This window comes from Sitodiplosis mosellana, unplaced genomic scaffold, assembly GCF_009176505.1.
Source record: "Sitodiplosis mosellana isolate CC-2019 unplaced genomic scaffold, AAFC_SMos_1.0 Smas_scaffold_6139, whole genome shotgun sequence".
Taxonomy (NCBI): Eukaryota; Metazoa; Arthropoda; class Insecta; order Diptera; family Cecidomyiidae; genus Sitodiplosis; species Sitodiplosis mosellana.
Window position 1 is genome coordinate 1 of NW_022601380.1, and position 10,978 is coordinate 10,978.

A 10,978-nucleotide genomic window follows, 5' to 3' on the forward strand; every position below is an offset into this window, starting at 1 on the left:
GTCCGAAAATTATTTTCGGTTTTCGGACATTCGAACCGGACGTCCGAAAAACAATTTTGATTCGTCCAAATTTCTTCAAAAAAATTTCGGACGGACGGACGGACAAAATTTTGTCCGTTGACACCTCTATTTAGGGTAAGTTGGTTTTGTTGAGAAAAAAATTTCGGGTACAAAACAACTGATATCAAATAAAAAAACTTCTTTCGAAGTAATTCCTCGTGACGAAAGCGAACACAAAACACCTTATATCAATTTTAAAAAATCATTTCGGAGCGATTTGGATTTGTTTTTTTTGCATTCTTCCAACTAATTTCAGAATCGCTCCGTAATGATTTTTTAAAATTGATATCAGGTGTTTTGTGTTCGCTTTCGTCACGAGGAATTACTTCGAAAGAAGTTTTTTTATTTGATCTTATTAGACTAATAAGTAATAAGACCACTAATAAGATACCGAAAATGCCAAAGTATACTGATAGAAAAGAAACTTCGATGCAACAACTGGAGTATTTTGCTCTAGATTTAGTTCTTTGAGTGAATACATTCAAATCATTGATGATTTTTTGAATTTGGCTCAAATGTTCACTTTTCGATTCTTCCACCTGATTCAAACATTCTTTCACAATATCAAGTACTTAGTACGGCATTTTTGGCCCTGTTTTCTTCCCGGTTTTGATTTGATTTAAATTCGTGGGTGGTGACTTATGGATGTTCAAGCTCGCATAAGCCAGTTTCAAGAGATTTGCGCGGAATTTAAAGAGTCATTCGACCCATCTCTAATTAAGAAATGCGAAAAGGCTTCTTGTTGCGCATTAAACAACTGCGAGCCACTTATTGCTTTTCGAATTTGTTGACTTTCCCACTCATGTATGTCCAAATCGGAATCTTCATCAGAACCTACAAATAAATATTATGACTCTTGATCAATTATTTCAACGGAAAATGTTGTTAATCTAACCATGTCCTTGAACAGAATAAAGATTTTCTCGTCTTTCATCCAATTCCTTTTGTCCCGTTATGGCCGACATATCAACTCGCTCTTCGTCCGATACATCATCTTCAGCTTCTTCACGTATTAGCCGTCCTTTTTTATTATCTACTTGCTTATTGTCTTCAATTGGAATGAAATCACCTGAACAATATAAAATGATCAATTTTCCAAAAATTCTGGTCTTTTAATTGATTATTCACTCCATAACTAACCCAATTCTCGTACCAATTGCCTTTTTTACGTGCTTCGTGAACCATGTGAGCATCGGAAATAGCTCCACTTTCTAGTAATGCTTTGAAATTGTCTGGTTTTGTAAAACGATGTTGATGTGGTTCTTTTGACACAGATTCATCCTCAGATGATGACATATCATCACGTCCCGCCCACAACGCTGCTCGACCATTCAACACAAGACTCGACTCAGTTTCTGTTTTCTTAACCACAAGCTATTACATGTAGAATTAAGATAATGAATTATAGCCATGCGATAGAAATTTCTTCGTAAAATTGACTGATATATCAGTTCATATATGAACTGGTTGATTTGTATTTTTACCACAAAGTCAGTCACAAATACTTGATCGGTACGTATTTCAGTATGTTTGGAAACATGTGATGATTTTGCCTGATCGGACGAATTTTTTCCAAATGACGCTGGGCAAACAACGTCATATGGATTTGTTTCATTGTTCAAACCGTTGTTGGATTTTTCTTCACTCGTCGAGGAATCTTGAACGATTGCATTCGATTGATCTTTTTCCTTGCTTTTCTTCTTACGTCGCTCCTTGTCTAGCATCTTCATAACCTTCTTACTTTGAGAAGATTTCTTAATCTGAAAGACTTCAGATGTTCAGCTCCATCTTCTGAAATAGATATAAATTAATTTATCAATTATAATTTAACATCAAATAGTCTCACGAAGTTTGTACTGTAGAACATACCTTCGTCTCCAAAGCTTAGAAGTGATGGTGTTTTAATGCTTTTGCACAATTCGTCTTCTACACAATTTTTTCCTGAATTTTCAGTAGTTTCATCATCGTCTAGAGCACTAAACACTCGACGATGTACAGATGATTTTTTTGGTCGACGAAACAGAGACATTTTGCTTCTGTTTTATATGTTCTGTTGCAATATACTGACAATATATATTTTATCCAGTGTCAAAGACACATTGAAATTTTGCATCAATTTTCTTTGAGTAAAACTAGTTGATAATACTTGATTTATGACTTATGTATTTTGACATAACGCTAAATGGCGAAATGAATACGTTCAATGCGATATACTGAAATGTGACTGTTTGAATCAGCCAAAAATAAACCAATGTAAAAACTGAACAAAAACATGTTTATTATCTTTTTATTATTCAAAAAAAATTATGTTTATATAAAAATATATCATTTTTCTCCTGCCAATATGTGTGCTTGAATGCCGCGTGCTTTTTCAACGTTTTCTAAGCCGTTTGCTTCAAGCAATTCATCTAGCTCTTTTTTGATTTTCTGAACAATTGGGGGTCCATGGAAAATAAGAGATGTGTAAAGTTGGAGGGCAGAAGCCCCAGCCGTGATTTTTTCGAATGCGTCCTGACCGTTAAAAATACCTCCAACACCGATAATTGGAATGAGACCCTCGGTCATAATATATATTTTCGCTATTAGCCTTGTGGACTGATTTTTCAATGGAGCACCACTGAGACCCCCAACTTCAATTTTCTCTTGACTCTTTAGACATTCGTTTCTCTCAATAGTTGTGTTTGAAACAATAAGTCCATCAACACGACACTCTTTTTCTGAAATTACCGATATGATATCACACACGTCATTGTGTGATAAATCTGGTGAAATCTTCAAAAATATTGGGGGCCGTTTGCCTTGTTCCAACTTATTTCTGGTATGGATGACTTTGCTCAATAATAGTTTCAAATGATCTGCTTGCTGCAAACTTCGAAGGCCGGCCGTATTTGGACTACTAATCTATTTTTGGAATATGAACGAATACGAAATATTAACATCAACATTCTGGAAATAGTATTTAGCGACGCAGCACCTTCTCTGCACTAACGCCAACTGCTGTTAGCAAGAGTCACTACAGTACAACGTACGTCAGATTCAAAATCTTGTATACATATGTATACATGTGTCAGTTGCTTTATAGCTGTGCTCACGATTTTTTTTATCAAGATATCGTAATAAACTAAAAATATCGTTCGATATCGTTATTATGATGGAATCTTAATAACGCTATCAACTTTTTATCAGGATATTAACTATATTCAAATAATAACGTTATCGGATGAATCTTAATAATATCGTTTGGAAGTTATCGAGATCGAATGCTGATAATTTATCAACATTCAATCTTAATAATCATCAAGTTCTGGAAGTGGGTTTTGGTGGATCCTCAGGATCGACCAGAACTCCCAATGTGGAATTATGTATTCTTTATTATGGTATTCTTGTAACGCGTATTGTATGAAAGTGTACACCGTTTGTGCACACATTGTGTACATTTTCATTACAAAATTGTTACAGATATTGTACACATTCCTCATTGGGCTGCTCCCAGTTCTGGAAGTGGATCTTCAGGATGGGCCAAGGGCAGTGTCTAACCGGACCTGGTACATCCTGAAGATCCACTTCCAGAACTGGGAGCAGTTCTGGTCGATCCTGAGGATCCACCAAAACCCAATTCCAGAACTCGATGATTATTAAGATTGAATGTTGATAAATTATCAGGATTCGATCTTAATAACTTCAAAATGATATTATTAAGATTCATCCGGTAACGTTATTATTTGAATATAGTTAATAACCTGATAAAAAGTTGATAGCGTTATTAAGATTTATCGGTATTATGATCGGATCTCAATAATCTCTCAAAATTATTAGGATGGTTATTAAGATACGAATATGGCACAGCTATAAGTTGCTTATTGAGCGATTTTCTGTTCTCCAGCTCTATTTTTTTTTTCACTAAATAGCGTAAATATTTGTTGCATAAAAATCAATCTTCTTATTCTTAAACGTAAAATCAAATTTTATCTCTCGTGTTTTTGTCAATACAAGAGTACCCAGAAGGAATTTCACTGTTTTGAATAAATACGAACAAGTGTCACTTCATTTGTTTACGTTCTGTTCACGAGAATCATGTTTTCAATCAAAAAGCGTATTTAACTGTTCATTCCAATGCAAAAAATCAATTTTCTCATTTTAAAAATTCAAATAAAAATGTTTCCGTATTTTTGCGTATTTTTGTCAACACAAGAGTGACTAAAAAAAGTTCCATCGAGTTGTAATTTCATTTGTTGACATTTCATATTCCGGTTATTGGATATACTCGGATATACTGTTATCAACTGTTTTGAATCGTTTTGAACGGTTTTGAATGGTTGTTTTTTCACACGAACATAAAAACGTGCTTGACTTCACTGAAGTCATTAATATCCCTTGATATATTTTCAAAATTAAAAGAAAAAATTATTTCATGGCTCAGAATCGAACAGCATTTCACTATTTACATCAATGTGTCATCATTTGTCATTTATCATCGGCTTTGTTACTCTTGTATTGACAAAAACACGAGAAAAAAATTGACTTTCCCGGACTTTACGTTTTAAAATCAGACCGTTGATTTTTCTGCATCGGATTAAAAAAATATTGACGTTCTTCATAGAAAAAAAAAAATTAAATTGAGCTGGACAACTGAAATTCGCTCGATGAGCAACTTAAACATGTATACATACGTATACAAGCTTTTGAATTTGACGTAAGTTGTACTGTAGCTACTCTTGCTAACAGCAGTTGTCGCTTCTGGGCTCGTTTGTATGGGAATTGACAACAAGGCGCTGCGTCGGTATTTAGATTTTGATTGGATTGTCTTACATTGATTACAAAATAACTTGCAACTGAAGCGAACTTATTTATTCCTTTGATATAATCTTCGTATGCAACTTCTGTTGCTTTGTTTTTTCCTATAAATCAGATAAGAAATTAAAAAATCTATGATAACTAATGGAAGGTAATGAAAGTTAATAATAGGCTTGTCTAGTAAAATCGTTTTTTTTTTCTTCAATATAATGAAATTTACATCACCCAAATTGACGCCAATAATAATATTCGAATCATCTTTCCTAAATTTTGATAGCCGTTCGAAAACATTCGCGTGACCGTCACTATTAAAACCATATCTGCATTGCAATGAAGAAAAAAAATTAGTTTTTGATTTTTCTCGTTTCAAATATGGGAAAGCAACCTATTAATAATCGCTTTGTCGTCAATCAATCGAAATACGCGCGGTTTTTCATTGCCGGGCTGTGGTTCTGGTGTAATGGAGCCAATTTCGATGAACCCAAAACCAATTCGACTTAACCCATCCATTGACTCCCCATGCTTATCAAAACCCGCTGCAAGGCCTACGAAATTTTTGAACAATTTAAATTTACTATCTTATATAAATTTTATTTACTGAATCGAGCGACCATTAAAGTCATAATATGCGTACCTAACGGATTTTCCATTGTGAAGTCGAACAGTTTGGTTCTCAAACGTTCTGAATCTATTTTTTGTTGCTTTGGAAATAATTTGTATTTGAAGCCGAGCACGGCAAGACGATGAGACAGTTCAGGTGGACACATATGAACGATTGGCATAAGGAATTTGTCATAAAATTGGTCTTCATTACGGTAAATACCTATTCCAAAAAATGCGCCGATTGAACATGTAGTCACGAAAGCTGTAGATTTGAGCTTATGCTGAAAAAAGAATAAAAGTTAAGCGTCCATTAATGTATTTGTCAAGCAGTTAGACGTTTGTTTGTCGACAGTCTACGTACGTAGACGATAATATAACACTTTGTAATAGATAAACATAGAGCATTTTAACGAAAAAGTTCAAAGGGAAACAATTGGAAAATGTCAAGTTTTCATAACGTGGTCAATCGGCAAAATCAACATGCAACAGTCAGTTCAATTTCGGTACAAAGTGCATTGGAAATGTATTTAATTGGAAAAAGGCCAAGTGGTATTATTAATAATCATGATTTGTTGGAATATGCACAAGCTCAACGGGATCAAATGGATGACATGAATGTAAGCAGTTTCCATTAGTTGTATCAAACAAAATCAAAACATTATACCTCATTATTCAGGGAACTTTTGGGATATTAAAACATGACCAAAAAATCGAACCATCCATTTTTGTATTGGTGAAAATTGAGAACGTCATTTCTGTTCGAGACTTCCATGCCATTCAGGTGAAATTGAAATTAGTTTTAAAAAAAATTGTATGACAACAAATGAAAATGAAGGAAACAAAAATGATTCAATGTTTTTTTTAGGTTTGTGATTTGGAAGAGAGAACCGAATTTCAAAACGTACTCAATCGTGCATATGAAGAGGACTGTGAGCCAATTGATAATGTCAAAGTGAACGATCTCTGTGTGGTACTACATGATTTCAATTGGTGCCGTGCCGAGGTTATTGGAACTGTCACTGAACGCATTGGAAAGATAAAAAAAATTGTATATCTTTTGGATTATGGTCGATCTATTTATACTAAAAATCAAAATTTGTATTTGCTAAAGAAGCCACATAATTTGATCAGGCCATTTGCAATCAAATGTCAACTATCAATGATGAACAATGAAGAAGAGATACGAAGTGATAATGAATATTCACTGTCCAAGCTGTTTGAAAACATTACACAACAAACAAATCAATTTTTACTATATTTGAACCGGATGGACGGTAACGTTTATACTGATGTTATGCTGCTTACAGAAGAAGTCAACATGACGACTTTCAACACAGTCTACAATGCTTACATGATTCACGAAAATTATGGCGCATTCGTTCGACCTAACGTGCAATTCGATGATGAAATTAGTGAAGGATGGTCAAAAAATATTGTTCAAATGATCAAAGAGTGCACCAGTGATCGCACAAAGAAAACCCAGGTGTTCATTTGTCACATCGTTTCTCCGGTTGAGATATATGTGCGCTGTAGAGCAGCACAAGCATTTATGCTCAAGCTTCGACGAATAATTGACGCTTATGCGAACAGCACATCGGATAAAATTTATCATAATAGTGATGAATTTTCGATTGGAATGGATTGCTTGGTACGATTACAAAATTGGAATACCGAATGTAATATGAAGCAATGGTATCGCGGTCGCATATTTGATAAGAATGAGCATGGATTCAGAATCTTTCTTCGTGATTATGGCCGAAGAGTTGAAGCCATCGATGTAAACGATTTGAAATCAATACCATTACCATTAGCGTCACCCGCTAACGCCGTACAGAAATGCTGTTTGAGCCTGGGTACAGAAATGCTGTCTGAGTCCAGTACAAGTTTATTGGATGAAATTGTTGGCGAATATGAATATTTTGCGATTTCGGCTGTCTCAAAGAAACAATCTGTTGAAGAAACGAATCTCTGTGTTATGCTGTGGGGAGCCACAGCCAACTATTTGAATAATAATAGTGCCGCTATTGATATTTGGGACAATCTTGGTCTGCTCGTTGTCAGTCGATCGATCAGAAAATCTATGGAAACATTCATCAAGAAGTCACAACGTCGTTACGAAAAAATTCGGTCCAACGGATTTCAATTCAATACGGATAGCAATGTCTCCGAGTTTTCTGATGAATACGATAGTCTTGAAGAATACGATAATCTCGATGATGCCAATAATGAAGTAATGAAGGATTTTTTCTCGGTTTCCGAATGGCTTACCCGACCACTTCAAAATATTCATATATTTAATGGGCTTGTGACACACATCAATGATAATGGAATAATTTATTTACAACAAGAGTCGGATGTTGACATTGCATACCAGCTGGAACAATCGATATATAATCATGTGAAGATGAATAATTTCAACCGACAAAATCATAATTGGCAAGAAGGTGTGCCATGTTTCTCTGAGTTTGAAGGCACTGGCTTCCATCGGGCAGTCATCAAGACAATCAATCGTGAAGAGGGGCTATGCTTAGTAATTTATTCATTCCCAATAATAAAAAAAATGATGACTTTTTTTTTTCTTCAACACAGATAAAGTATATCGACTACGGTGATAAAGCTGTAAAGAGGTTAGACGACTTATTTCCAGCCACCAATTTTGGTGATATTCCTGTTTTGGCACATACATTTTTCATCCCTACTCTGGTGCCTGCTGACAAATCTGGCCGATGGTGTGCAGCTGTTATGACAGAATTTAGATTAAGACTTCAAAATGAAATGTGCACCATTTCTATTGTGCAAGACGCAAGACGAGAACACAAAAACCAAAAAACTTTGCCATGCTCTATTGAACCACACATTCTTCCCTGTGACATACACAAATGGCTTTTGAAAAAAAAGTTCGGGTACAAAACTGGATTCAACGAAAATGGTCAAGATATATTGTTTATATAATAAAATGTCTCTGATGAAATCTTGTAATAACTTACAGCCAATGACATTTTCGTTTTCATTTTTGTATCAAAGAGCACTCGAATGAAATAAAAACCGTAAATTTGCAATTGGTTTTTTTTTGGTTATTGTTAAATGTCAAATCCGCAGAAATTGATTGAAGCACGTGCAGCAGCAGTTCCTCACAACAAATTTAAGCTCTTGCTATGTTCCAGCCGATACCGCTGGGTGCTGCTATGTTCCATCAAAACACGAGCCAAGAACGCTGCAAGATACATGTAAATCTATTCACACATACACGATGACACAACAAACGACTCATTACCTTTAATCACGATACTTTTATATTCACCAACGAAACTTTTCAGTGACAATATATACAAGGTATTAAATAAATGAAAATATAGTTGTGCGTATTTGATGAGTTTCAAAAAAAAATGGAAATGTTCAACACAATGAATGATGTAATAATATCGTTGTCATTGCGAAAAACTATGGAATTTCCTGTGTTAAAACAATAAATAAAATCGACATTACGATCTTCTGAACTCAATATAAAATATACATTGTTGGAAAGATTCCGAAAAGTACATTTTGTTTGTGTTATAACAGATCAAAATAGGAGGGCATTCGAATCCAAGATTTGGCTATTGGAAATTTTTCGAAAATGACATCACTACGGCAGAGAGTTTCAACATATTTTCGACAGCTAAGTTTCATAGCTGAACCACATAGGAGTGTTGATCCACGATTTGCAAGTACGTTGAGCCCACGAAACACTCCTGGTGATGGATGCTTTATGACAAAATATCTGGAAGGGTAATCAAGCAGTAGAATAAAAATATTTTGAATACAGTCAATTTGAATACTGTCCATTATTTGTTAGGCAAATGGAGGACTGCACTTTAAAAGGATCTAAGACAGAAATATTTCATGGGAAAGAACCTGCAGATTTACCAGATTTGCCCCTTCGGCCATATGACATCGGCCCCCACACTGTAGTTGCGGCTTGCACGGTAAGCTTGCTTTGATAAATTCCCTTTATACGCTCTCAATCTTAACAATATTGTGACATACACTACCGTGCAAAAGTTTGGAACCATTAGGTATTACTTTTCCGTACACAATGTGTCAAGGGAAAGTAAAGGAATTGGTCCCGAAAACTTTTTTCGCAAAATTAGCTTAGATCATCATAAAAACTCATGAAACGCGTGGAAAACCACTTTTTGAGACACTTATCCGTTCGTGTGCCGTCGTCGTTGTCGTCGTCGTCGTTGTCGTCGTTGTCGTCGTTGTCGTCGTCGTCGTTGGTGTGTGTTAACATGATAACTCAAAAAATAATTGAGATAATCAAAATCTGGAAATGCCAAAAATTTTGTATTCGAAAAACTTAGTTTAAGTTCGAAGATGAGCCATTTTTGATTTGATCCTGGGGTACTTGCCCTAAGAAAAACCTCAAAAAATTGACACTTTTGTATGGGAGGTACCTGTAAATCGACTCCGATTGACTTCAAACTCTCTGGGATTTCATTTTTTGGGAGAAAAATAAGATTCTGAAAGTTTGAAACCAATCGGAATCGATTTACGGGTACCTCCCATACAAAAGTTTTGAAATTTTGACTAAAATTACCGATTTTTGGACAATTCTATTAAATTATATCTTTCTATTCTAAATTATATCTTTTAAATACGTGAATATTTTTTGATGAAACCCCTGTGATTTACTATTGAAACGTTGTAGAAACTATGCACAAAATATCAAGAGTGCAGGTGTTTCCGAAATATGTTAATGAGTCCACCAAAAATGGTCAATTTGTATGAAAAATACCTAGTGGTTCCAAACTTTTGCACGGTAGTGTATTTTTACATTTAAATAAACCAGGGGGCAGGTTTTTAATACATTAAAAATTATTTAATTTCACTTCTGGTCTTCTTCATTGGCAGGGACCCGACAAAGGTTTAACTACAGTGAAACGGTCTCGCATGCATCTTTCTCTGGGAGACGACATTGATTTCATTGATACGCCAACTGAAGATTCTAGCGTAACTATGACAAAGCCCGATCGAAATGCAAACAAAGAAATCACAAACGAAACCAAAGTACGTCCTCGGAGGTTATCTAAAAGTGGTTCTCAAGCTGACGAATCAACGACAATCCATCAAATGATGACCGAATCAAGATCGAGTGGTAAAGTGAATATTACTGTTCAACGATGGACAATGATGGACAATGTGAAAGTTGAATCCACACCATGTCCAGATTCTGACAAGTTTAACAAAAACGTTGGGATCCGCAAAAAAAATGTGCCATCAAATGAGGTGACACCTGGCGCAATAATAAATTGCCACACAGCCTCCTCACCTGATGAATATGCGGGAATTACCAATTGGCAAATGGAAAATGACAATGCATGTGGTAATAAGTGGCAACTAATTGTTTTAGTGATTGTGAAGATTACACCGTGTAACAAATTTCAACTTTTTCTTCTGCACATGAGAAATTCCGATTGCTTGTTTTAGAGGACCAAAAACCAAGCACTTTTGCATCATTAGTTTGTTCGAAACCACGTCT

At 35.2% G+C, this 10,978-nt stretch overlaps 4 protein-coding genes across 5 annotated transcripts in view; 2 read left to right on the forward strand and 2 right to left on the reverse strand.

Annotated features, from left to right (window-relative positions):
* Positions 1–900: 900 nt before the first annotated feature.
* On the reverse strand, positions 901–1,789 carry LOC129573860 (uncharacterized). Its single transcript, XM_055454991.1, has 3 exons — positions 1,545–1,789; positions 1,201–1,434; positions 901–1,129 (listed from the first exon to the last, which is right to left on the reverse strand). Exons 1-3 carry the CDS (start codon positions 1,782–1,784, stop codon positions 1,094–1,096), a joined length of 510 nt encoding a protein of 169 aa, XP_055310966.1. The 5' UTR covers positions 1,785–1,789; the 3' UTR covers positions 901–1,093.
* A 532-nt stretch (positions 1,790–2,321) lies between these two features.
* LOC129573858 (dihydroorotate dehydrogenase (quinone), mitochondrial) lies at positions 2,322–8,634 on the reverse strand. The gene is made up of 6 exons (XM_055454989.1): positions 8,445–8,634; positions 5,489–5,738; positions 5,240–5,399; positions 5,080–5,174; positions 4,870–4,958; positions 2,322–2,961 (listed from the first exon to the last, which is right to left on the reverse strand). Exons 1-6 carry the CDS (start codon positions 8,466–8,468, stop codon positions 2,386–2,388), a joined length of 1,194 nt encoding a protein of 397 aa, XP_055310964.1. The 5' UTR covers positions 8,469–8,634; the 3' UTR covers positions 2,322–2,385.
* On the forward strand, positions 5,602–8,516 carry LOC129573857 (uncharacterized). 2 transcript variants are annotated; one of them, XM_055454988.1, is made up of 5 exons: positions 5,799–6,074; positions 6,134–6,238; positions 6,323–6,505; positions 6,569–7,987; positions 8,047–8,516. In XM_055454988.1, the coding sequence occupies exons 1-5, from the start codon at positions 5,898–5,900 to the stop codon at positions 8,407–8,409; spliced, it is 2,247 nt and encodes a 748-aa protein (XP_055310963.1). In that variant the 5' UTR covers positions 5,799–5,897; the 3' UTR covers positions 8,410–8,516. The 2 variants fall into 2 exon arrangements, with proteins under 2 accessions (XP_055310961.1, XP_055310963.1); XM_055454986.1 differs by having other exon boundaries at positions 5,602–6,074; positions 6,323–7,987.
* A 167-nt stretch (positions 8,635–8,801) lies between the features above and the next one.
* The window catches only part of LOC129573859 (PP2C-like domain-containing protein CG9801), a 3,980-nt gene continuing 1,803 nt past the window's right edge, over positions 8,802–10,978 (forward strand). The window contains exons 1-3 of the mRNA XM_055454990.1: positions 8,802–9,225; positions 9,293–9,422; positions 10,351–10,822. Of these exons, the coding sequence (XP_055310965.1) occupies positions 9,074–9,225; positions 9,293–9,422; positions 10,351–10,822 (754 nt within the window). The 5' untranslated portion in view covers positions 8,802–9,073. The remainder of the gene's footprint in view (positions 9,226–9,292; positions 9,423–10,350; positions 10,823–10,978) is intronic.

Excerpts from the sequence above, each read along its gene's own strand:
- LOC129573860 (XM_055454991.1), bottom strand. The coding sequence starts at position 1,784 with ATGCTAGACAAGGAGCGACGTAAGAAGAAAAGCAAGGAAAAAGATCAA. Across the intron at positions 1,435-1,544 it reads TATTTGTGACTGACTTTGTG|CTTGTGGTTAAGAAAACAGA; the intron begins GTAAAAATACAA and ends TACATGTAATAG. Across the intron at positions 1,130-1,200 it reads GCAATTGGTACGAGAATTGG|GTGATTTCATTCCAATTGAA; the intron begins GTTAGTTATGGA and ends TATATTGTTCAG.
- LOC129573857 (XM_055454986.1), top strand. The coding sequence starts at position 5,898 with ATGTCAAGTTTTCATAACGTGGTCAATCGGCAAAATCAACATGCAACA. Across the intron at positions 6,075-6,133 it reads ATCAAATGGATGACATGAAT|GGAACTTTTGGGATATTAAA; the intron begins GTAAGCAGTTTC and ends CTCATTATTCAG. Across the intron at positions 6,239-6,322 it reads GAGACTTCCATGCCATTCAG|GTTTGTGATTTGGAAGAGAG; the intron begins GTGAAATTGAAA and ends TGTTTTTTTTAG.
- LOC129573858 (XM_055454989.1), bottom strand. The coding sequence starts at position 8,468 with ATGAAAACGAAAATGTCATTGGCT. Across the intron at positions 5,175-5,239 it reads GACAAAGCGATTATTAATAG|ATATGGTTTTAATAGTGACG; the intron begins GTTGCTTTCCCA and ends ATTGCAATGCAG. Across the intron at positions 4,959-5,079 it reads TATTATTGGCGTCAATTTGG|GAAAAAACAAAGCAACAGAA; the intron begins GTGATGTAAATT and ends TCTGATTTATAG.